At 38.2% G+C, this 26,158-nt stretch overlaps 1 protein-coding gene across 22 annotated transcripts in view; it reads left to right on the forward strand.

The window, feature by feature from the left end:
- Positions 1-26,158, forward strand: part of MEIS2 (Meis homeobox 2) — a 202,108-nt gene that overhangs the window by 15,348 nt on the left and 160,602 nt on the right. For all 22 annotated transcript variants that reach the window (XM_070625779.1, XM_070625849.1, XM_070625875.1 and 19 more), the window contains exon 7: positions 2,032-2,146. In XM_070625779.1, the coding sequence (XP_070481880.1) occupies positions 2,032-2,146 (115 nt within the window). The remainder of the gene's footprint in view (positions 1-2,031; positions 2,147-26,158) is intronic.

The raw sequence follows: 26,158 nt of genomic DNA on the forward strand, positions 1-26,158 counted from the left end.
GCTTAATAAAAAGCCCGCAGTGCATAAAATTAACATCACTTGCTGTGTACACGGAAAAGTTTAGCTTAGGTGAATGTGTTACGGTGATGGCATTTTCTGAGAGAAGGCTCCAGCCAGCGTTGTTGCAGGACGAAACTCAGACCATGCTATTGTTTCTTTCCTTTTTTTCATGTAATTTGTCTAGCTCTTTATCTGATTCCCATCCGGCAAACAGCTGACACGCAGAGGCTGCAAAACTTGAAGAAGCTCTGTATGCTGTTTGCCTTTAGCTGCAAACTATTGGAGTGGATTGTAACTTGGATGAAAAGAAAGCTCACAGGCCTGACTTTGTCTTAACACAGGCAACAGAGAACCTGGGTCTCATTTTATTCTACTCAACTTCATTCCCTAGTCTACTTTCTTAAACATAGCCTTCCTTTGGACATCTATACCTGTGCCGTATGTACAGTCATGAAATTTCTGCTTAGGGTTTTCACTTGCAGTCACTTCTTTGCCTGATGGCAGTACCAGTAGCATTATTTGATATAGATGTTTTTAATCCATAGAGCTTTGGGTCATTTCATCATCTATCAAAATGCTAAATATTAACTTATAGTTAGTTTGGAGCAGATCTGTAGAGGAAAAAAAAAAAATAAGTTTTTTGTGGTTATTGTTCCAAACAAGAATAGTCCTCTATTTTCTCTCACCTTGGTATCGTGATTTTATTTTGGTAACATTTTATGTGCTATATGTAAATTATAGAGTTGATGTTGAGGAAAATGATGGACTGATTTTTTTCTAGATAAACTGTATATAATGACAACAGCAAGATTGCTTTCAGATGGGCAAGATGTTGCTTGTTGCCTATAGGCATGTCGGTCTGCCTGAATCCTTATTTACCAATTTTTCTAAGAAGAAATGGTGCACTTTGAGAGACTGATTTTTTAAAAATTTTGCACCCAAAGAATTTCCCCGCAAAAAATTCGCCTGCCTGTAGATCTGTGGGCTTAGGTGAAGTTGTCGCATACAGGTGGCAAATGTGCAGCCCTGGCCTTCAGGCTAGTCTGTTTCATGTGCTGTTCCTACTCTCCGTTTCTGCCAGAGGAAATTCCATCTCTTGCCTGCCTTCATGTGGTGCTGATAAAGTCCTTCCTGTACATTAGAATTCCTGTTTTCCTTTAAGCAACAGCAGGGTATTGGGAATGACCAGGAAAGGGGAGGAGGAACAGGAGAGGAATACACTCAGCAAAGTAGCATGAGCTATAACTCTCGGTTTGCCTCACGTGTCCTCTGAAACCAGAAAAAAGCACTGCTCTGTGAATTTAAAGTTTCCGTGGAGCTCACGTGAAAGCCCTATCCAGTTTATTAGATGGCTAACAGTTCAGAGCTGTTTCATTTTGTTGTTGCTCTCTGTGTAAATGAAAGCAGAATTGATCAGTCATTAGATATTGATGCAGTGATTAATATCATTGTATCTATGGGCTGGGTAATCAGATGGTGACAATTTTGAGAGTTCATTCAGGCTGTTGTAGGGCAATGCATGTGGAAGTTGCAAAGGGCTGCCCCATACATTCTTGAGTCTGTGTTTTTTTTAAGGGAGTCATTGAGTTTGGTAGATGTTAACGTTCTGAAGTATTTAGTATCTAAGAGCATTGAGACCTGTTTCTTGGAAGAGAGTGCCCTAATTAAGATAGCAGAGTGAAAATGACCTTTAGATTTTTAAGTAGGTTTTTCTAACTTTTAAAATGAACTTTATTGAGGTATAGTTTGTATATAATAAAATGCACTCATTTTAAGTGTTGATTTCAATTAACAAATGTATACACTAATGTCACCATCACCTCATCAAGATGCTGGAGCACCTTTTCTTCTTTCCGGTACCTATTGCTGAAAAGACAACATAAGATCTGGCAACGTGGCATCTATATTTGCCTAGTTCTACAAATACTAATATGTATACATTTTTTGTCTCTCTCTGCACTTTTCCTCTTGGTTCCTCAATTACGGCTGAAATGGTAACTGTGGAAAAATTCCTTGGCCTCCTGACATCAGAATCCTGCATCTTGGCGAGACCACGATGATGCCACCTCCACCCACTCAGCAGGCACCCCAGGGCCCTCCAGTGGGGGCCATGCGTCCCAGAGTGGAGACAACAGCAGTGAGCAAGGTAAAAGGTCAAGCATTTTCCTTGTGCAAAGTAGGCATGACTAAAATAACTTCAGTATTTTGCGATATCAGTACATCCGCCTCCTCATAAACAGGAGAGTGGCAGGTTAGGGAGTATAATCAGCTGCTGTTTAGGGAGACAGTATTTCCTCTCCTTAACTTACCTTATTTAAAAAAAAAAAAAATCAAAGTGAGATGTCTAATCTTTAAGTAGGCATTGCAATAACAATTGATTAGTTCTGCCAATTCTTTTACAAATTTGGTTATCTACACTTTTCTTCTGTGTGCGTAGGTAAATAGAATGACAGATCTACTTTCCTGCTATGATGTAGTAGTTTGAATTATGCTATAAATGGGATATTTTGTTTGTAATATCAACTATAAGAGTTTTCTATAATCAAGCAACGATGCCTCTAAAGCACATACGATGCAAAAATCTGTTCTCATTTAACTCCGGAAGTACTGCGCGCATTTTACGTGGAATCTTATCTGCAGAAGATGGATTTTGAAATTCTTAGATTATTTGTCCCCATTTCCATTCAGCTCACTGGTGACTTTTGTTGCAAATCCTAAAAATTAGAATAATCAGAGAGCAAGGGGGTCATCAACTGCAGATGACAAGGAAGCCTAGTGTGATTTATAATAAATTTTACCATTTAAAACTCACCTACTGCACAGAAAGCAATTAGATATTGGTAGGGATGACTCGTCTATGGCTAAAATGATAATTTAAAGGAAGATGCATTATTGAGTGTGGGCCAGGAAAGTGTATAGATTTTACTTTTTAATATTTTACATTAGATGGTGTCTGATCTCCTAGGTCTATTTCATCTCTATTATGACTGTGTTTATGGCCACAATATTTAAGCATTAGACGGTCTTCCAAGTAAGGGACAGTTTAACAGCTTGAGCTGAAGTTATATATGCCATTTAAAAGAGAGTGGCTGAGGTAGGGTGAGTGCCTTCCCTCCAAGTTTCTGGCCAGAGATTTTTTTGGATTTCTAGTATTCTAGAAGAGTCTAGAGAAATGTCCTTTCTAGGATGCCATGAACTTGTGAATGGGTGCAAATTAGAATCTAGGTTTAAGAAAGTTGCAACTAACACAGAAATGAATACCATCACCTCGTAAATTGTGGAAGAGCTCGTAAATTGTATCTATTTAGGCTTTATATATTGTTTTCTTAGATCAGTTAGATTGTACATAAGAAAACTAAACTATAAGGCATTTTGAAGATGACATGTACATAAATTCAATGGATCTGCAATGCAATGGCTTAATTGTGGGTCCATATCATGATGATAGACTTCTCAGGGTAGTTAAATCTGGAAAGCTTTCTATGACTCCACCTTCCCTACCATCCCAAATTGCTGTGACACAAAGGATGAAATGCACCTATTAATAAAAACAAAACACCCTAAACATTGAACGCAAGAGGGGGAAAGGAGAAGCAGGCTTAATGGTCTAATGAGGCTATCTTCCAAAGCCTCGTTGTGTGTGAGGCTCGCTTTGACCTTTCACTTTGCTCAGGAGCCCAGCGCTTCATTTTTCACATTCTTGCAATTACGTTAACGCTTCAAGCATTTCTGACTCCAAGTCAGCTAGCAACACCAGGCATAACTCAACACTGTGAGTTTTTCTCCTCTCTGTAGATTCATTAACAGGTCACCAAGGTCCCAACTGAAATTTAAAACTGACTGGTTCTGTTGGGTTGGTTGAGTTATGGCAAGGGAGATAGCAGGCAAGGACCAGAGCAGGGGAGGGGGAGAGAGAAGACCCTGGGCTTTGGAGCAGAGAATAGTTGTGGCAGCGAGCAAAGCATGGGGTTTTATCATGTTGGTTAGTTTTATTTGGTTGCTTTGGGTTTTTTTTTTTTTTTCTGGTCAGGAAAGAGAAAAGCTCTGGGACTGATACAGCGGGTAAAAACAATACCCATAAACCTCTGTGTTGTGGGTAGCCGCACCCACTTATCCGATGTTGAAGGATTTGATCCCTGTAGGATTCTGTTCCTTTAATCATATCTCTGTGGGATTAAAGAATGGACACGGTAGCTTATGTGTATGAGTACTAGGAAGTCAGTCATTTTACTGTATTAAAGTGTGAGGGATAAAAAAAGTTATGATTCCTATAAAATGGAGAACGTTTTGGCATTGAGAGTTTCCTACCTGGCTTCCACATCAATGGTTCCAAACACATGTTGAAGGGTATTCTGTTTTTTACAGCAGAGTTTAAATTTTGAAAGCCAGACAAGTCTATCTTGTCATACTCGTGCCCATATTAGCCTTTTAAACATGTTTTCAAGGCATTTTGAGATTTTGTCCCACCGAATTGTCCAGAGTAGTTTTCTGAGGGAAAGATTAATTATCTGCTTCTGGGCAAAGTCAACAGAGATATTGACTGAAATCGCATATGCTTATCCTAGGTTAAATCTTAGGGTTGATGTATAATGGAAAACCTGGGAGGGAAATTTATGTTCTGCGTATTAAATATGTTATAATGTTTCTTTGGAAACCAAGTTTTTAGTTTAGAAAAGAGTTTTCTTGCTTATTCAGAATTTATTAGCACAACAGGCATATGGAAAACTGTAAAACGATTCAGTTTCAAAACAAATTATGATAAACAGAAAAAATAGGGAGGAATTGTACTAAATACAGTGTTTTCATACACATTTTAAATTAAACTTTAATAGCCATATGCTATAAAACAATACATGCATTTATGTTGCTTTATAATTCTTGTGAATATTTCTCCTAAGATGATTCATACAAATCTTTACTTTGGAACCTAAAAATACCTTATTTTATGACTTGATAGTGAAAGAGCTACCGTTACACAGGTGAAAGGTCACCTTTTCCTCCTCCGTGTTTGTGCAACAAACGGAGAGGAGGTGGAAAAATCATGTCTTTAAAATATTGTAAGAAACAAACTTGGTAAAATGTAAAAGCTGACTTTACTGTATCTTTCAAATAGCACATGCCTAGCAGGAAACTATATAAATATGAACCAGACTTTCATTCACTCTGATTTCTTTTGCTAAAAGAAGCCAGAGGGACGGAGTTTGTCTTGCTAGTCACATTAAAACGAAGAAAAAAAAATCTAGTTTTTCAGAGATAAAATTAGGGTGTAGACTGGGAGCTCTGGGGAAGTAACTGGCCCCCTTTGTGTCTGGCTTCCCATAAGTAAAATGGGGCTTGATAATAAGGCTTGGGGTCCCTAATTCTCTACCTGCTGAGTCAAAAGCTGCTTTGTATTTCATTGTGTATTTTGCCAGAGTAAAGACTAGGAAGCAGCCCCCTTGTTCATAGAGCACTTTGAGAGCCTTAGATGAAAGGCACAATATATGTACAAAGTATTATTATTATTGATGGGTTTGTGTAACTCCCATTAACGCTGATGGGAGTTACGCATGTGAATTGGCAAGAGACTAGACCCCTCAGTGTTTAGAGCACATGAAATTTACATTTTTTCCAGTGCTGTAATTGAGATGTTGACAAATTGGAGAATATTGATGAGCCTTTGTTTTAAGTATTTCGTGCCAAGTTTGTTTTATTTTTCCTGGTTTGAACAATGGTATGGGTTCAGCAGCAATGAATAAAACGGGTAGAGTAAAGATAACTTTGTATTTCAATATTTTGATGTGCCAATATGAAATAAATTGTCTTAGGCAAATGGAATATGCTGTTTTAATCATTAGCTATGCATGAAAGAAAAATTGATGTTGACATCTTTGCTGTAAAATCGTTGTAATGGGGCCTTCCTTACAATTCATTTTTGTAAAATTCATTTTGTACATTTTGCAGCAATTGAACAATCCCTGCACTGTGAATAGGCAGGATTCCCAGAAATACCGAGACAGTTGGCCCAGTAACTGCTGAGCTCACACTGCACACCACACGCACGTTAACCATGCTGTTGCCAGACCCAGTTTAACCTAAATACATTAGCATTCTAGCATCTATATGTCTCTAATCTTTCAGGACACAAGGCTGTATAAGCCAGCATAGTTCCCCTCAACTCTGCTACCTACCAAGCCCCTCCATCAATGTTCCCATCTATCATCCAGGCAATGAGACTAGAATTTCATAGCTAGGTATTTATTTATCTATTATACAGTTCTTTAGCAATCATGGTGTTGGAATCTAAAAATACTCCCTTTGTATTGAATGTAAGTGTTTATAGGTAAGCAAGGATCTAAAATAGTATTGCACTTTTGAGTTATATAAGGTGTGAAATAGTATTCTCCCCCGCCAAAATATTCCAGTTATAGGTTTAAAGGAGGGGGAAAAAACCTCAAACCCACTTACGGTGGGTCCTGAATATGTTCTACTGGGATTTCTTATTCAGTCTAGGAAAACTCTGTCAATGGAATGTTTTCATAGTGGCGGCAATCTCTTTAAAATAACCCTAAATACAATATGACAGATGCCATCTGGCATAATCTTTTGCTAGTTGCTTTTAACTTTTATTTTTCCTAGAGCTAAGTTCATCTAAAACTGGTCACTTACTGTTATGATAAATACAGTGACATTTCTTTTCCTTCCTGTCCTCCTAATTGTATCAAAAAATTCTCTGAGACTGTGATTGATAACGGAACATTGTCACAGAAGCAGCTGTGGTATATAGAATATTTATGTTGCATTTTCATTCTCTCCCCCTGCCCCCAAATAAAGTAAAAAAGAATACCATCCTTTAACCATCAGCAAACATCCAAATAATTTCTGTTGCTTTTCTTAGGAGTTTTTAGGATAGGAACCATTAGAAATAAAATTAAACTCTTCTAATAAATAAATGCTCTAGGAACATGTAATGGTGCCCATAAATGCTTAAAAGCTTTCTATAATTGCTGTTAATTTTGAGTAATTTCTTCCTATATGTATCAACTTACTTGAAAAACCCGGAGTTGGGATTTCTAGATTTTTTTTAACTTAGTCATGTAAAGGGATGTCTCCTGATGCCAGTTAGAGTTTAATTTAGAGTAGTAATTAAACTTGAATACTGCCTCATAAACAAAAGATAAACAATAAACCAGCCACGTTCCCTGCTGTTTCATAGCTTTCTTTCCCAGATGTTTTAGCCTGATAATTTTTACACAGTGAACTACCTAACATGGAGTTGTGTGGACAGAGGTTGCAAATGAGGGGTTTTTTTGGTAATCCTTTTTTCCCCTCCAAGAAGCAAAATGCAGAGGATTTTCCACTATTTAGATCTTTTAAAATTCTGATCAAATAAATACTTAGTGCAGATGCGCTTTAGAGATAACTAGTTCTTTCTCTTAGCTATTGTTTATTTTTTTCTTCAAAACTAATCTTGTCATGAATGTCTTTTACGTTTTGTAATGTAGAGAGGAACGTATTTTTGTTTAAGTAAAATCTTGATACACACTAAGTCAGAGAAAGAAAAGCTTGACAACGGAAAAAAAATTTTTCACCCTTTTTCCCCCCGCTTTCCACCCGGCTGCATCCCCCCCCATGACCAGCGGTACTTTCTGTCTATACCCTTCGTTGGCTACCAGAGCGTCTCTGTCCAGTTCTGGACCCTTCCCCTGTCAGCCATGATCTTTCTAATTGTCAGGTACTAGTCAGCCGTTCAATGCAGAAGCCATGTTATTTTCACTGGGTGGGGTAATTACTGAAAGCTGAGAATAGCTCCACTAAAGACAGAGGGATACTTTCATGATCCCATTAGCATAAGAGTGGGTAAATTATTCATGCCAAGTGAGGATTCTATGGGGAAAAGTATAGTTAATGCACATAGTTTTTAAATGTATCCCTTTCTGCTCTGAGACTAAATTCTTGTTGGAATCAGTTCTCAGACATTTACGGGAAAGCTCTGGTGGCGTGTTAGATGCACTTCATCTCTCTCTGTTTGCAGCGCTCTCAATAGAGACCATCTGGCAAAGATCCAAAAGGTGATTAAACAAAATGATCAGCTCTTGTTGCTGTGTTACATGTCCAATACTCCGGATTAAAAAACATGACCCACGACAGTCAAGCTAACGTCATGCCGCTCCCCCTTCCCCCTCCCCTTTCCGTATAAGAATTCAGATGGTCCACAAATGTGTGTGCCATCTTTGTGTCCTTATGGCCCATAATCAGGAACAGGTTGTGCAAATGGCTCTTTCTGTAGCACTGTCTGTTCCAGCAGCATAGAAGCATTTCATATTAATTGGGTCAGTCTAATATTCATATTGACATGGGGAAAAATTACTACAATTTATTCTTATAGCAGACAATGAATATGTGTGCTTTCTGCCATGAGGGAAGTGAAATCTGACAACTGGCTTGTGCAACTGATTAATTTTTCTGGAAACTGGAGAAAATCAAAGCATGAAAAACTGTCATTCTCTGAAAACAGTACACAACCCTTTGTAACTAAACAAAATGGATTGGGGGGGCTTTCAGGGATCTTGTGGAAATGAGCTCCGGTTTTAATGCCATAATCAGGGGTGAATTTACAGTGCCATTCAGAGGAGTCCTCCCTCCCCATAAACAAGCTGATAATCACAGGGAAGCTGACTTCCAATTAGCTTTTCCTTCCCTCACACGGATCAGGGTGTTTATATGTCCTCCTTAAGCTTTAATATGTCACTACTGAGTTGGTACATCTCCTGTCACGTTCCAAAGTTTGGAAATAACATGTTTTATTATGAGGAAATCCTGCTAATAAGCAAGGTAATTTTCAACCAATCATTTCACGATTGAGTTAAGGTAAAAATGCCAAGATCTGTGACTAAGGGACAGATGTATCTTATCTTTGGGGCTTTGTACCAAATGCCAAGTAGAAATATAAATCGAACAAACCAGACATTGTGAGGAAGTGATTGAAGAAATATTGAGATGAAATCTTGGAATGAACTATATATGTATATTTATAACAATGCTGTAAATTGCTTACATGTCACATTTGCATAAGCCTGAACTCTGATTTTATTAGGGGGCATTTCACGTATATTAGTGAAGGCATTCAAAACACGAGACTAATATTAGGTGATCCAGAGATTATGCCTGACCATTTAATGTTGTGGAAATAGGGTATGACTGATATTAAAGGATGAATTTGAGTGCGAATGTCAAGAAAAGATAAAGAAGAAAGCAGAAAGAGAAAAAATTTTTGAAACGTCATCAGTCCTTGTCAGTTCCCCTTTCTACGGGAGGATAAAGCAGTAGGTTAGAAATACAGTGGGCACAGGACTCAGGGAGGGGAAGTGAGGTTCCCCTTGAGTCAGTGCAGTGTGGCAGATGAAAAGGACTTGCATAGCCTTGGGGGTCTTAAGGCTATTATAGGGCAACTCATGCTCTGTTATCATGCTGATTTTTCAATTGATTTTTGGCTGAACAGTACTTGTTGGAGCCCTCCAGAGCATCAAACACAGCCTGATGGTGCTATACATTGTAATACACGTGTTCTAGTTTTCCCTTCATTGTCTGTACTTTGCTTGGGAAGAATAGTCTATAATGACGCCATGTTATTTTCCCCCTTCCTCTGTCTTTCTTATTTCTACCCTCAGAGAGTTTCTTGAAATTCTTATTGTTTTTCTTGAGCCGGGGTAGTGGGAGAATAACTTTTTATTCGTCTTCCTATGTTGACATTTGGTTTTAATTTGGCCTTTAAAAATATTTTGATGTCACAGCAGACAATAATATAAACCATTTTTTGTCTACCAAATTTATCCCTCGGTAGTCTTGAGCTGTTCGCTCCCTTTCTGCTGACCAGCAAGAAGATAACTGGGATTTCACTAAAATCAAATTCCTCATTAAAAGGAAATGAACCATTTTAGAATCCTGTCTATACAGCAGTAAGGTCCCTCAGCTTGCTCAAAAGCCAGGTCTTGAAAAGGGACAAAAGGGAGGGAGACCGAGAGGAACAGTGTCCCTGCCTCTCTTCTGCCTAGGAAATCCTTACTGATGAAAACTCAATCGCAATGTCATCTACTCCAAGAAGCCTTCCTGATTTGCCCAGGCATCAGCCAGCGTTCCCTTCTCTGCACGCTGGTGGCACTCTCTCCCTCTGTTATAGACTTGTTCATATTTTGTGTTGTAATTGCTTGGTTACTGGTCTCTCGCCCTGCTTTTCCAAGGCAGGGATTATCACTTATTCAGTTATCTAGCAATAATAGGTCCACTTTTGAATCAATAAACAAGATCCACAGATTTCACTTTTTGTCATTTTAAGGTGGACTAATTGGTCAAAACTTTGCACATTATCAGCTCTATGATGTGTGTCTGAGCATAAAGGACACATTGATACATTAGATCAAATCTCATTACAATCTTAAGAGACAATAAAAATTATTTTCTTTTACTAAAATTTTGTTGTGTACAACACTGCCTTAAGTCAGTCAACAGACCATCAGTTCAAACTTCGAATTTCTTTCAGTTATAGGTAGGTTCTTAAACTTTAGATTTGTGTTTTAAGATACTACTTAACACGAGGGGCCAGCCCAGTGGCCTAGCGGTTGGTTAAGTTCGCACGTTCCACTTCGGCAGCAGGAGGTTCACCTGTTCAGATCCCGGGTGCAGACACGGCACAGCTTGGCAAGCCATACTGTGGCAGGCGTCCCACATATAAAGTGGAGGAAGATGGGCACGGATGTTAGATCAGGGCCAGTCTTCCTCAGCACAAAGAGGAGGATTGGCAGCAGATGTTAGCTCCGGGCTAATCTTCCTCAAAAGAAAAAAAAAAGATACTACTTAACATGGGATATGTCTTATTTGTCCTTTAGTGTTGTCTCAAATTATGTACATATGGTCAGAATTTCAAGATGGCACTTCTTTTCATTATGTTGTCTATATAAAAGCAAGTATAGACATGTCTTTTATGTAATGGTGAACCTAATAAGGGAAATTGCTTAATGTGGCAAATAGTTTCCCATGATGAACTCAGCGTCCACTTTGCTTGCACTCCTTGTTGAGGATGAGATTGACCTTGGGGGTAGTCATTGGTCTTCACACACAGGTAAAGAGTCTGGTGGTAATTCTTGAAGTTTTAGGCCCCACATGCTTTTGTTGATTCCCTACCTGTGTCCTCCAGTTTTTCCATAGTTGGCTTTTGAGTAAGTATAATTATTTTGGGTGATGGGACAAAACCTTGTATTGAGCTCTTTTTTATTTGCTTGAGGTTCTGTCTAGAATCTCGGTCTGTGAGTCCAGAGGCCCGTGCTCCAGGGTCAAGGTTGCACTAAAAAGGGCACAATTTAGGAGGCAGAGAGACATGGGTTCAAATCCCAGTTTTACTCAACATCTGCTAGATTCAGTTTCTCCACCTGCAAAGTGGGGTAGAAACTCCTCACCCTCGAGCCTGTCCTGGAGATTAGATTAAGAGGGATTCCATGTATTAAGCACATAACATTGCCTGGAACCCACAACTGTTGGTTCCTCTGTTCCCTTGCCCCCGTGCTATGCTGCCACTAATTAGCTCTGTGGCCTTGGATGCATCCCTTAATCAGTTCGGTCTTTTGCTCACCTGTGAAATAGGACTGACTTGGTTGATCTTTTAAATTCAAGCTCCAGGAATCTAATGTTTACATTCATGGGTCTCATTTTTTATTTGTGCATTTTATCTTTTAACATAGAGCGAGGCTGCAAGTTTTTGTTTTTTTTTTAAATCGGGGTGTAACATGAACGTTTTATTTCTTGATTTTACAGGCTAGTTGTAATATGCAGTGAGATAATTTTTTTTCATTTCTTGCTTTTGTTTATGAGGAGAGCCTTTTTCTTCCTGGTCTGGCAAGAAAATAACTAGCCTTTTAGAGTTTATTATCTGAGGATGGTAGAATGTCACAGTAAGGTGTAGGACATCTAAGGTGGTATATTAACATGAGATGACTCTTCAGTCGCCGAAGTATGATGTGTATTTTGTAAACACAGACCAACCTCTCCGTTATCCATTATCTAATCAATTAGAACGTCTCTCTGTTGGAATTTCTATTTTTCACAAGTAGACTAATAAATGATCATCATTACAGAGGCTGAGACTGTACCTTCCCCTGAAATGCATTCCAGATCATTCCAAAAAGTCTAAATAATTTTCATGAGAATTTCACAGTTAAATATATTCAACCAGGTTCTAATTATTTTTAGACTGCTAATTCATACCAAATTTAACTGATTACCCTTTAGTCAACAGAATATTTGCTTAATCAAAACACTTATTCCTTAACCCTCGCTACCAGCTAGAGATGTTCCTGTGGCCTCAAAACCAAGCATTCATTTTTTTTTAGGTTTGAAGATTTACAAAAGTAGACTAGGAGTGTAAAATTTCATATTTCCTCTTCCAACTAACATTTGTAACAAATGCCATCCGCTAAAATAAAACCTCCAAAATTTCTATGTACTAAATGCGAATGATGAAGAAAAGTTGATAAATCATGGATTATTGAAATCTTATGGACATCTTTTTATGACAGATTGTCTTGTACTGGGGCTGATGTGTAGGTACGCACACCTATCTGGAGGCAGGAAGCTCTCAATCTCTCAAGACCTTTTCTGCATATATGCTGCTTAAATTCAGTACACAAAGATATTTATTGAGTAAGCCATTATGGGAATAAAAATATGGAAATCACAAGGGTCCCTGCCATCAATAACTTACCCTCTCCCAGGAGGAGATGGGAGGCGCCATGGCGAGTATACTAATAACTCGCATGCAAGGCAGCTATTCAGTTTTAGGGGACGTGGATGGAGACAGGCTCGTTGACTTGGAGGCAGTGTGGTGTTCAAAGAATGCAGCTTCAGAAGCAGGCAGCTCTGAACACCTGTCTGTGCCTTGCCACTTCTAAGCAGCGATTTTTCTGCATGTTAGTTTCTTCATCTGTAAAATGGGAATAATAACCACCTCATAGGGTAATTGTTAGGATTAAATAAGCATTAGCTTTTAAAAAGTCTAGCTTGGTGACTGACTAATGTAGGACTCCAAAAATCTTATCTTCATTCAACATTTATTGACCATGTAATTGGTGTCAAGCCCCATCTTAGATGCTAGAGATACAAAGCTAATAAGATGTGGTATCTCTCCTCTTTATAGTCTTTAGTAAGTAACTCATAAATGTAAAGCGATAAATATACATGCTTCTAATGTTGCATATAACATACAGGTTGTAAGGTATTTCAGAAGAGTAGTGATTAATTCTGTCTGAAATATTTATGGAAGGCTTCACAGAAATGGGGATGTTTTAAAAGGTTTTGATGGCCCTCAGTGGGTGGTTTCCAGGTGAACAAGGTAAGGAGGATATGGCGAGCAGGTGGAAGAGCCAATGCAAAGGCCCAGAAATGCGAAGGGTGGTATCTTCAGAGCAAGAAGCAGATTGATATTGCTGTTTGTGAGAGAATGCATGGTGAAGAGGATGACTGGAGGGGCGAGGAGAGGCTGTATGTGAAGATTCGTGTTTACTACGTTAAGAAGCTTATCCTTAATCCTGTAGAGCACTGTTTACCAAACTTTCCTGGCCATAAGTAGCTCCTAAGGGGCATCGAAATACAGATTCCCAGGCAGACCCTAGGCACACAGAATCAGGATTTCCACGGGAGCTCCTGGGAACCTGAAGTTTTAATCCATGCCCCAGGGAAACCCTGCTGATGTGGGGATACCATTAAAGAAATTTAAGCAAGAGGAGTTTATGATGAGATTTACATTTTTAAAAAGGCTCTTTTAGAATGTGGAGAACACATTTGAGGGAAGCAAAACTAAATACAGAATAAGGATTAATAGTCCAGAAGACAGATGAGGGCCGAATTAAGGCAGTGGCAGTAGAGGTGGAGGGGAGAGGACTGATAGAGAGATTATGTGTAGGAGGAAGGGGAGAGGACAGAGGCCAGAATAACACGCAGGCCTCTCCCTTGGCTCTAGAGTTTTCTCTTTGAGTTTCCCTAGAGTTCTCCCTGCCATGAGTTTTGAAATATGGACACCTATCAACCAGTGGAGAAGAGGAGGAAGAGTATCTGTTTGCACATGCAAAGTTGTTGAAGTAGAAATGTGCGGTGCACGTTGGGTAAATAATGATTCTTTCTGGGGCATAAGGCACTTATGGGCAATGTGGTGTAGTGGTTAAAGAAGTGGCTTCTGGCATTGACACGCCTGCCTTCAAATCCTCAGATCTGTCACTTGTCACGCGCAATCCTCTACTTCATATCTGTAAAATGGGAGTAATAAATAATATCTAATCTAGTAGATTTTGGGGGGTAGGGATTAAATGATGTGGTTTATATAAAATGACAGTAATTTTATACTGGTTCATAGTAAATAATGTTATAAATATTTTTTTATTTAAAAGTTGCTTTTAAACTAGTTGAAAACTGACCCTGTACAACTGACATCATAATGAGGAACCTGAAAATGAAATCCTGCATTCATATGTAGAAAAGGGAAGTTATGGGATACAGAGGCAGAAGAGCATCTCCCTGCCTTGAGCCTGGCCCTAAGCCCTGCCGCTAGCCCCAGGCTCACCTAGTGGAAAGTAATTCCTTTCCTTTGAAGTCCCATTGCACCTTTTTCTGGTTCTCTCTGTGACAATCAGGTTGTCCCTGTACTACGGTATAATTGGTTACATGACCTATTTATTATCCTATTTGACTGTAAGATTCTTGAAGACAGTTTCCACGTCTTCCCCCTCTGCTTTCCATCGTGCTCTGTGGTAACATAGGAAGCCTTCAATAATTATTATTATATATTTTTTTTAAAGGAGGACTGAGTCCGTAGTGTGAAAGATATTGAATAGCAGGCTGGAGAGTTTGTGCTTGATTTGATAGGTAATAGGGACCTATTGAAGATTTTTGAATGGGGGTAGTGACATAATCGCCTTCCTTTTGAATGCCAATGATGAATTCTCCACTATGTCTTCCACAGTCAAAATAGCAGACTCGTATGCTTGCCTGAAATACTGTCTATTTGAAAGAGTGGATATTCTTTTGAATGAAGAAGAAGCAAATTTCAAATAGCTTTGAAAAAAAATCTTGGACATTCCCTGTAAAGTAATTTAAGCACTTAATTGTAATTGACAAAGGTCTGTGTCTATAACATCATTCCAGGAATGTATACAAGGACGTATTTTTGTAAATTTTTATAGCATTGTTATAATTATTAACAACTAGAAATGACTCAACAGGATTGAGTAAATATATCTTCTTCAATATTTGGAAAACTATGGTTCCAAGGATATTTAAATAGACATTACTTTAAAAAAAAGATAAAAAGGACTTTGTGGTTAAATAGGTTGAAAGCTGGGGTAGAGCAAGGTTTCCTTAGTAGAGGAATTTTCAGATCCTCTAATTTGCTAATGTGCATTTTAAGTCTGCAAGGGGTAGAGACACAGAGCTTCCCAGACTCACTTAACCATTGCAACCCTTTTTGGCGTTATCTCTGGAGACCAGTATTCCTCGGTACACACTCTGGAAAATACTGTCCTCGACTGCTTTTTCCTTGAAGTACTTTCAGACAGCGTTTAATATCCTAGGGAGTCTTCTTGCATCTTGTATTTAAAAAGTAGGTCAGCATGGGCTCAGGATCAATTTTCAGTAGCGTAAAAAGCAATTTCCTCTATGGTCGGAAGACTCGTGGGTTTCAGCTATACTTGCACAGAATGTTCTGTTAACCCGGCTATCCTTGTAGTTATACTTCACTGTATTCGTCAAACAATGGGCCCTGAATATTCCTTGAGTGTGTGATTCAACGCCAGCACATTTGTTACACCCTCAAAAATGTATAAATGTAGATCCCAGCAGAAGCCTCTTATGAGTTGTATCAATACTTAGTTGGATGCATAGCATATGCTATACTTTCCTTCCCCAAAAGCAAACTTTGTTTCTTTTTTAAAGAGGCCACTGAGTTGAGGCTGGATGGTAAATCCATAGAGGAGGGGTGAGGCGGAGGAGAGAAATCATCTTCCCTCATTTGGGAGTGGATGGCTCGGGCCCTGCTTGCTCCAGATGGTGAGCAATGGACTGGATATACTGCCCACCCATCGAGAAATTTCTAGGAAATAGAAACTGCAAAACCCCAACCTGCCTGCATCTAGCTGTTCTGGGATCTCCGTATTAGCAGAATGTTAGAACTGGTTGCCATGAGGCGAGTGTTGTCTCTCCTGGCAATAAAATGTTCTCTGACTCTTCCTTACTGTTGGAGGATGCCGGGAGGCATCACGCTCAGGGGCGTTCAGGAGGTCCAGAATTTCAGTCCTTCTTGGTCATTAGGTAAGGGGCAAGCCTTCTGTGTCCATACATTCTACTCCTGAGCATTGTGGTGGTGTTACCCATATTAGTGTGTCACCTTCTTTTGGCTGTAGGAGGGAAAATTAGGCTGGGTACGCTTATGTTTCCAATTTCAAAATGAGCAAGCAGAGGTTAGTGGTACAACTGAGACTGTCTTTGCAGTATGGTAAGAAAAAGCCTGATTTTGTCTTGTTGGTCAAGAAGTTTTTCTACAAGGTTTTGAACTCTTTCCAACAATTAGCTCCGAAAATTGGAACCCTTCTAAAGAATGTCCTCCTTATTTTATAGAAAGGAACATGGACATATTTGGAGAGCCAATGATCTTTAATACCATTGATCAACTTGCAAACCTGAGAGTAGAAACGTGGGTTTTCTGTTCTTTATTCATCCAGATTTTGATGCTTCTATACACATGAGCTGCACATCCCAGCAGAGTTATCAGCCACTGAATGGATGAGCGTTTTCTCCATGTTTCTTATTCTAAATGGAATTCTAGTTGCTCATTTTCCGCCAGTATAAAACATGAGTTGATTTCAGCTGGCCAAAGAGAAAACAAAAATTGGGCCCTGGCTGAAATAAAATTACACTGAAAAGTAATGTGTCAGACATTTTAAAAATTAGAGGAAAAAAATGGTACTGTTACACATTGCTGTGTTGCTCCATATGCTGGGCATTTAAGGCAGAAATATCAGGGGAGCTTCCCTTTGAACGTTGTCAGGAACCTTAAAACCTGCTGCTTTGTAGGTGGATGGCGAAACCCCTGAGTTCTTGGACCTTCTCCTGCCTCATACAGCATCCTTCTAGAGACAGTAATCTCTGAAGCTGTGACATTTTAACTTTTTCATCTGCACGAGTGTACTTTTTTTAAAAAACTTTTTACTTACTTAAACTTACCAGCCTCTTTTTAGGCATGTTATCTGATAACATTTGCTGAGTTTTTATGGTGCCCTTGACGGCAGGAGGTAAGGAAAACAAAAGCTGAGAAATCAATCTTGATTATGGAGGGTCTGGGGTCGTTCACCTGGTGCTAGCTCTCTAGATCGGCTCTCTGTACCACCCTCAAAGCTAGCTAAGGGCTCTGTACGGTTTGTGATAAGTAGACATTGCTTGAATACATTGTTGTTTCAATTTGACAATTGTTTAATAGCTAATAATTTGTAGCAACTTTGTAGATGTTGTTAGTGTTGACTTAGCGTTTCATTCTTCCTTAGGAATGTTAGCACACCAAAAATGGTTGAGTTTGTGAAAGTGTCGGTCACCAAATCTGTGACAGAGTTTTATGTGGAATTGAGCAGTTAGGCACAAGAAAGCAGGTCCAAGCACATGGCTGGAGATCCTGCCAACTCCTACAGATTTAAGGGAAGTTATAATTCAAAATTCAAAAGCATATAACTTTGTTCTTAGGAGCACGGAGTTAGACCGAGGTCTGAATCCTGACTGTCACACATGGTGTGACCTTAGGTGACGTATTTAACTTCTGTAAGCCTAAATTCTCCCATTTATAAAATGAGAATTACTATACCTATATAGAGATGTTGTGAGAATTAGATGAGATAATATATTTGAAGCTCTAAGTGGTGGGCCAGGCATAGATAATATAACATGCTCCATAATCATATGCATATGGCTGCTGACTCTATTAGTTTGGGATCTATAACTCAAACTTCAAGCCATATCACTTTCCGTGAATTCCTATTTCAGGATACAGTAAAAATAGCTCAAGAAACTTTGCTTTTCTATTTTCCCCTGGTCCTCGTCCTCTCACGTAGACATACAAACAGAGATAGGGTTTGTAGGCAAAGGCGGCTCAGGAAAGCGGTGAAAGTCTGGGAGAAGTTTGAGGCGAAAAGTCTCAGTTTCCCCTGCACCATGCTTCTGTGCTAAGTTGGATGCTGTCTCACTCTTCTTTTTTTTTGCACTTTTAAGTTTTATCATCTACCTGAAGGCGAGAATGGAGCGAGTTTAGCTGAGCAGAATCTGCACATGGCTCTTCCAGTTAGCACATCGAAGGCCCAGTATGGGGTGGCTTTGGGAGGCCCTGAGGTTACGGGCTCAGACTCCAGAGTGGGAGGGGCAGGGCAAGCTTCCAGTCTTAGTCACCTGCAGCCCAGGTTCATACCTTGTAAGGGAGTTTGGTGGAATGAGTGAGGTGATAATGTATGCCTGGCACATAATAACCCCCTATTAAATGTTGGTTGTTCTCCATATTATCATCATCTCTTTAAGCACTCACACACTGACCTAAAATCTCTGTGTGACGAGGATATTGGGGGATTCCTAGGTCTTTTCCAACTCTAACGTGCTGTATCTATTAATTTTAAATAATATCATTCAAAATCCAAATTACATCTACCAAGTGATACTCTCCACTTCTGTTTTTTTGGGGTTTTTTTGAGGAAGATTAGCCCTGAGCTAACTACTGCCAGTCCTCCTCTTTTTTTGCTGAGGGAGACTGGCCCTGAGCTAACATCCATGCTCATCTTCCTCTACTTTATACGTGGGACGCCTACCACAGCAAGGCGTGCCAAGCGGTGCCATGTCCGCACCCGGGATCCGAACCAGCAAACCCTACATTTCTGTTTTTTAATACATTCTTACGTAGATTTTCATTTAATTCCCCAAGAATTTCACAGGTTTATCCCCCTTCTCTGGATGAGGCAGCTGGACCTTGAAGAGCGTCAATTACCTCCCTATCACCGTAGAGAAAGGAAACAGAAGAATTAAGACAAGACCACTTAATTTTTCTCCTGTTCTTTACCTGCAAAGTGAATTTTGCATAAAAAGGCACTTGGTTCACAAATGGTGTAAAATTTAATGAAGGCAACTGACTGTCCGGAGAAAGTCATTAAAACCCTCATGTCATCTCTCTAATCAAAAGGCTGCCACCCTTCTATTATTTCTTTATTACAACCTTTTATTTTTATTTCTTCAATTTAAACTGGAGCCTGAGCTCTCATATGCCACTTGTTAAACATTTTAAAGCAGTGACTTAGGCTTTCAAAAAGTAATTTCTTTTCCAACTTTTTTTTTTTCATGTATGTTGGTCAGATCCATGGGGTCAGTCTTTGAGTAGGGAGGGGAGAAGTCAGAAATTAAATTGGCACATTCTAAAGACTTGGTTCTCTTCTTCTTGTACTTAGAAGTGGCAAAGAACACAAGAGGTGAGAACCATAAAATAATGAGACTACTTTTCTTCTAAGATTTGCCAAAACTCTTATTTCATAATCACCAATTTCATGTAATTGTAAATAAGTAAATAATGCTTATTTGCATTCTACTATTTGCTTTTTGCATCAATGGCTTTGGGGATAATAAGAATTCTGCCACCCAAAGAAAATCTACTAATTCTATTAGTAACATCTCCATCTGGATCAAAAAATTGGAGAATTAGTGAATATTTCATATTGTGGGTTTTGAAAAGATACTTTTGTGTGCATAAAAAAATACTTTCTCGAAAGTGTTCATTCCAATTTCCTTTTTAATTTGCTCACCAACACCACTTAATTACCTCTGCAACCTAATAGAAATGCTCACTAGATGGGCTAAAAAAAAAATTAAGTCAAGATGATTTATTTTTAGCTGTAAATGGGCTTAGCATCTTGTTTTTATCTGGCTTGAAAATAGAGAAGCAGTAAAACAAAACCGCGCTCTTTAATTGAAAGATACCTCTGCAATATTCAAACCATAGTGTCAGACACAGGTATTGTTCAAATTCTCCAGAGCTCCTGACCTACTTAAAGGTATCCTCCGTATCCTGAGAAAGTTATTTTCTGCCCCACCACAGAATAAAAACCAATCAAGGCTTCCTCTTCTCTTTGGCAATATTTTTTCTCTAAAGGATTTCTTGACACTCTCTTTAGTTCTTGACTTCCAGTACTGTTCCTGACAAATCTCCAGAGATGTATTTCAGTGCATATAGTAGTTTCAAAAGCATGAAGCCACATGCCCACGTCCTATGACCTCATGTTTGTCTGCCATGCACTAGATGAAGTGCTTGAACTACAGCCTGCCCAGGAGCTTCCAGAATTTACATCATGCATTTTTGAAAGGATATACTTTGAATTGGGATCATGTGAGTAATTCTGATCTCTAGATGACCCAGTCTTGAAAACTTTGACACAATATTAGGTTGTGAGTGATCATAGGAATGAGAATATTAAGCCATAATTTCAAAATCGTCTGGTATGCTATGTTCATAGTTTCCTGTGCTTTTGTAAAGATCTAAAAAGTACATTTGTAAATATCTAGTTATCTTTGCATTCAACATTTCAATAGGAATTAGTTGCCTAAGAAATGATAGCAGACAATAGATAATTTATTCCCTCTTTAGAAATGCACTTGTTTGTTGATTTTTACTCACTGGATTGGGTTTGTGGTTTAAAGAGAAGTTAATCCTGACTTTCTTAAAACCTATAGAGTTTCAGGATTTCTTAAAGACAATGACCTTTGATACTGCAATCCAATAAAAATTTCCCATGTGTAAGTAATTTCCTATACTTTCTTTTGCTCAAGTTCTGGAACAATCTAGATGGTGTCTACACAGTTAAAATCAAGTTCGGAGTTGACTAATTTTTCAGTTATTTTGCTTAATGAAGATAAAAATCCATATTTCGTTTTCCATACCAATAATAAATTAATCTAAATTTGTTTTAATTTCTCAATTCACTTTGTCTGTATAAACGTGTTTTATTGCATCATTTACTTATAAGGCTTCCTAATATGGTTCATATAGTCTCTTTTCTTCTAAATTTTTGTAAATGATACAGATTTTGTTTGTTTACAATAGTGGATATTTTCAGTATTACCAACTTATGTATGTTATATCGTTACATAATTATACAAACAGAGATTTCTTATCAGCACTATACTCTAAATATAGTACCTCTGAATTGGCAGTTTGTTTTCATCTCTGAAAATAAATGGACATGTGCAAAGTCATCTTTAATTTCCTAGTTTTCTATTTATTTGATATATTGTATGGAGACACAAATGAGGCAATTTTTTCTCTTTTGATTTCTTAAGTTTAAAAAAATAATATTTTACTTGGTTGAGATACTATAACAAGTCATCACTGGATCTTAATATCTGTTCATTCTCTGCTTTTATAAACTAAATACTCTTCTAAGAAATCACTGCCTAACTCACCATGAAATCTGTTTGATCCAGTTTTTCATATGTTGGACATTACACAAATTGTTTTGTTTCATAACTTGACCAGTTCTGGTCTAAGAGCTATTTGACTTAAGCAAGAGTTTTGACTCACATCTTGCAATTCAAGAGTCGTTTGGCTGAAGATGTTTCTTCTCTTTACAGTAGTTATTTTTCATGGCCTCCTTATAATGCGTCATATGTTATTAGGCAAGAGAAAAACTGATGTGATATGTGAGCTAATTTCTTGTTTAAGAATTTCAAAAAGTGCTATCTGGGATCTGATCATTATCTTTCAGATGCCAGCTTTGTTTAGTACAACATCTTTATTGTAGCCCAAGAGCTACAATATGACAGTACAATGAAAAAAAATCTAGATCAAGAAAAAGTACTTTTGATATATACGCCCAAATCTGGCAGCAATAGGAGAATCATCATCGTTATCACAGCTAGTATCTGACAACTATTTATGCCAGATATTCTGCTATGTATATTTAGTGTAATTTAATCTTCATAACCTTGCATAGGTTTTTCAGTTGGGAAAACTGAGGCTTAGAGAAGCTAAGTAACTTTCCTTTCCTTGAATATCTCGAAAGTGGCTGGGCCGAGTTTCTAACTCAGGTCTTTCTGACCCCCAATCCCATGCACTTAACCACTTGACCACTCTCTGTCTACAAGAAGAGGTGTCAATGGTATCAGACACCTGTTGTCATCCCAGAAATTGGGGCTGGAGGTGTTTTCCCCCATCCTGAAAATTTCAGGTGGGTTTTGATATTTTCTGTCATATACCCAGACATTTCTCTAAAGTTGTTTGATGCAATGGTAGGGCATAGCAGCATTGGAGATCAAACTCATTTCTAGAAATCTACCCTATAAATTCTAATTTGGTGGCAGGTTTCTAATGTATGGGTGGCAGGTTTCATGTATAATCTTGGGAAATTATTGATAGCATATAGAATTGGCATCTGACCACATTCCCTGAAGGCCACACAGAACCCTCCAACATTTTTCTGATATTGTTTCAAGAGTCAGCTGAACAAAGAAAGTTTTCTAAATCATTATCTTGAAGAATAGGATGATGATGAAGGTACAAAAATCACTGGTTCCCAAATTTCTCATATATTCCAATAAACATATGGTTAGACCAACTGAATTGAAAACCTAACGTTTATTAGAAAATCAGTATGGCACATAGTAGAACTAAACAGAAGAAGATAGGTTTGGATAAATTCTTCAAATGTCCTTAAATGTAGATTTCATACCATTTAGTTGTCCTTACCAGGTTAAAATTAGAATTCGTGAAGGATCTGGTTGGAATTTCTCCCAGGTAGTTGCAGAAGATGAACATAGGTATTTATTTTGATTTTAAATATTGACCTGTTCAGTCTCCACGATCATAGGATAAGACCACAAAGTAAGAAGGGACTAAAGTTGCATGTTCCAGTCTTCCATGTAAAAGGCTTTCCCTCCACTTCTTTGACTACATCTTGGGGGTCTACCCTTCCTTCTGTGGGCTTATATTTTTGCAACTAAATCTCTTTATTGATTTCTGCTTCTTATTATTACAACTTTTGTCACTGAAGAAGGGACATTCTCAAGTCATTTTCTAGGCCTACTTTAGCAATCCACTTCTTCTCTAAGAAGACAAGTTAAAATATATAGATACACTACAATGATAGTTAGTCCCTGCAATTCTTATGCTGGATGGGCATCAGAATTATTCGAAAGACATCAGTAAGAGGAAGGACCAAGTTGTCAGGTTAGTGCCACATGCAAAGTGTGTCGAAATAGAGATCAAAGAGTTCTGCTTCATAGGTCTCACTGGCCCACCCTGGGCATTGGGATCTGTGGAAATTTCTTGTGTCTTTTATTATAACTTGTTGCTGTTGATGCAGAGTGAAAATATTTTAGTGGGCTTCTGAGCAGATCACTGACTCTAAAGTGTCAGGAGCTATAAGTCCTAGTCTCAGCTGTCACTTCCCCTATGTTTTTAAGCAGTTCACTTAGAGAAATAAAATGCCTCGTCTTGAATGTACAAAATTGTATTGACTTCCTTTGTATTCTGCCTACTTCTTTTAAGCAGTTTTGAGATTTTTTTAAAGTTCTTTTATGATGTTTTGTGGCTGCTATTTTATTTACAGTGAGAGATCTAAAGTTTCAAAAGTTAACAGGAAATGCTACACTTTTGAAAAGGGTTTCAGAAAAACTGGTTTGGTGACTATAATTCTAAGCTTCTCCAAACATCTCCCGAAAGGCCCAGAATTCCTGCCTCCTTGTATAGTTTATTTCAGTGAAATAATTTGGTTATTTTAGAATTTGTTTTAAATGTTAACTGTAGGTATTGAAAGATTTGATGCCAGTTCGGGTCTCTAATGAGGGACTTGACAAGGTAGATGTGGTAACAAGCGACTTCTGAAATATTCTTAATGTGTTTTGAGTTTGGATACCTTTGCAACCAAAGAACCCTAATATGTAGTAGTTTGGTGGTTTTACCTAAAGACCTGTATGTTAAAGGTATTTCACAGATGTGGCGCAGTCGTTGTTTGATGTAGAATTTTATGCATTATAGAGACTAGTCTGCTTCCTGGAGGAGAGATAAATTAGCATCTCTGCCCTTGAACACTTCCACTGTGGGATCATGTGACCTTTTCTTAGGGCATCTTGATATATTGTGATTCTCTAATGTAGCTTCTTCTTAGGAGGCACCCCAGTCGCTTGGGCCCCCATCTCCCAACTGTTTGAGTCCTTACTCCATAGTCACACTTAGAAGAATATTTGTGTGCACCCAGTGGGAAGGCCTATTTTGCCTTCAGAGACGAAGTGCCTGCAGCTGAAGTCCTATGATCAAGAGAGGTAGTAATAGGTATGAAAAATGTAGATATGGATAGTCACACCACCTAGGAGGATCAGATGCAAATCTGGGCAGGAGTCTAACCATGCCTATTTAAAATTATTAATTGCATCCTATATTCTCTGTAGGGAATTCTTAACTTTTTGGTTATTTCCTTTCTTGATTGATAGGGCGACAAACTGTGTGATACTCAAAATAGACGATAATTAAATTCATGCCACTTCATTATTAGGTACCTATTTTCTTCCCAGATTCTTTTGGCAGAAAAAGTGTGATTCTGGCCCCCAAGTTCCTATTTTTAGGCCCATTCTCTCCAATTGTTAGAATTGTACAGGATCCTTGCATTCTATAGCTAATGCCCAATGCTGAGTGTCAGATTCGCAGTACCAGAAACGGTGATAAGCTTGTAAGTCATTACAAGATCATAAACACGTTCATTTTATTCACCTTGTTTCATTGGATCCCACCCAAACTTCTGTAAAAAGTTCAGATACCAATTTATCCTCCCATGTAATATATCTTTTTCTATTTGAGTCTCTGTCATAATTGTTTAATTTATTTTCAGTTACCTTTCAAACACCCCATGAAAAAGGCATAGAGCACATGCTCCAGGGTTACAGATACTAAACTGGCAAATTTGGCACACGACAACTTCCTGGAACGAAAATGTCAATGTAGAACATGTGCTTAATTTAACAGCCCATAACACTGTTTTTAGAACACTGAAATACCTACCGAAGGAAAGCTTATAAAACTGGGGTCTTTAAAGTCAGTAGATTATACCAAGCGAAACTACACACATTCGTAAGAATATGCATCTTTGTCAGTTCCTGTTAATTGCAAGGGAGCCAAAAGTGGACATGTGAAAGCCCCAAAGATGAGTTTTGAAAAATATACTTTTGGAAAGTTTGATCATTAAAAACTAAAAAGAAGATATTACCTTAGGAAAATATATGTCTGCAAACCTTAGTATCCTAAAGACAGGTAAGAACTTGGATCCCATTTCTGAGTGTATTTAATTAAGCTCTTTTGAATAAACGAATGCACAAATTGCTTAGTTCACACAAAAATTATCAGTGTCTTTAAATTCTATTGCGTAGGAGTAGGCCAAATAATTTGAAAGTATCTCTTGTTCTTTATCTCCCATATGTAACATTTCAGCCATGACTATTTTATTTTACTCTTAAATATATAATTTATAAATAGAAGCAATGTTGATAGACTTGTTTGACTCCCTTCTAGAAATAAATGACTCATTTTGGATTGCATGTGAGAGCTTCAAGCTGCTCTAAGTAACAATCGTCGACAATGAGAAAATCGTTATATTATTCATCTAGGCAGCAGGAAATTGAAAAAAAAAGGCAAAGCCTGCTCCCTAGTAATTGGGACTTTTATATTTATAACATCACTGATGGTAAACTTTGTGCTTGCATAAGTTCTGATTGTTGAGCAAACTCGCTTTTGGTTTTGTACCTTGTCACACACTGTGTGCATTGTTGGTCATTTAAATGCAGTCGAATATACATTTATCCAAAAACTCCATCTTAACTTTTTCAATGATTTTACAAAAGATTCTGGTATTTTCTTTTAGATTAATTTTTCTAGTTGCAATTTCTTATTTATTCAGAAGATGTGTGTTTGCTTTAAAAATGGGATTTTCCTTTTACATGAAATCCCCTGGAAAAGGGACACCTGTTTTCTTTTTGAGTACAGGAAATCAACATCACCTCTGGCAGTTATTTTTTCTCATAATATAGTCCGGTAAAAGTGGTGGAATCTTGACCCCAGTGATCTATGGGACCTTTGCTGATAAAC

The sequence above is a fragment of the Equus przewalskii genome, chromosome 1, assembly GCF_037783145.1.
Source record: "Equus przewalskii isolate Varuska chromosome 1, EquPr2, whole genome shotgun sequence".
Taxonomy (NCBI): Eukaryota; Metazoa; Chordata; class Mammalia; order Perissodactyla; family Equidae; genus Equus; species Equus przewalskii.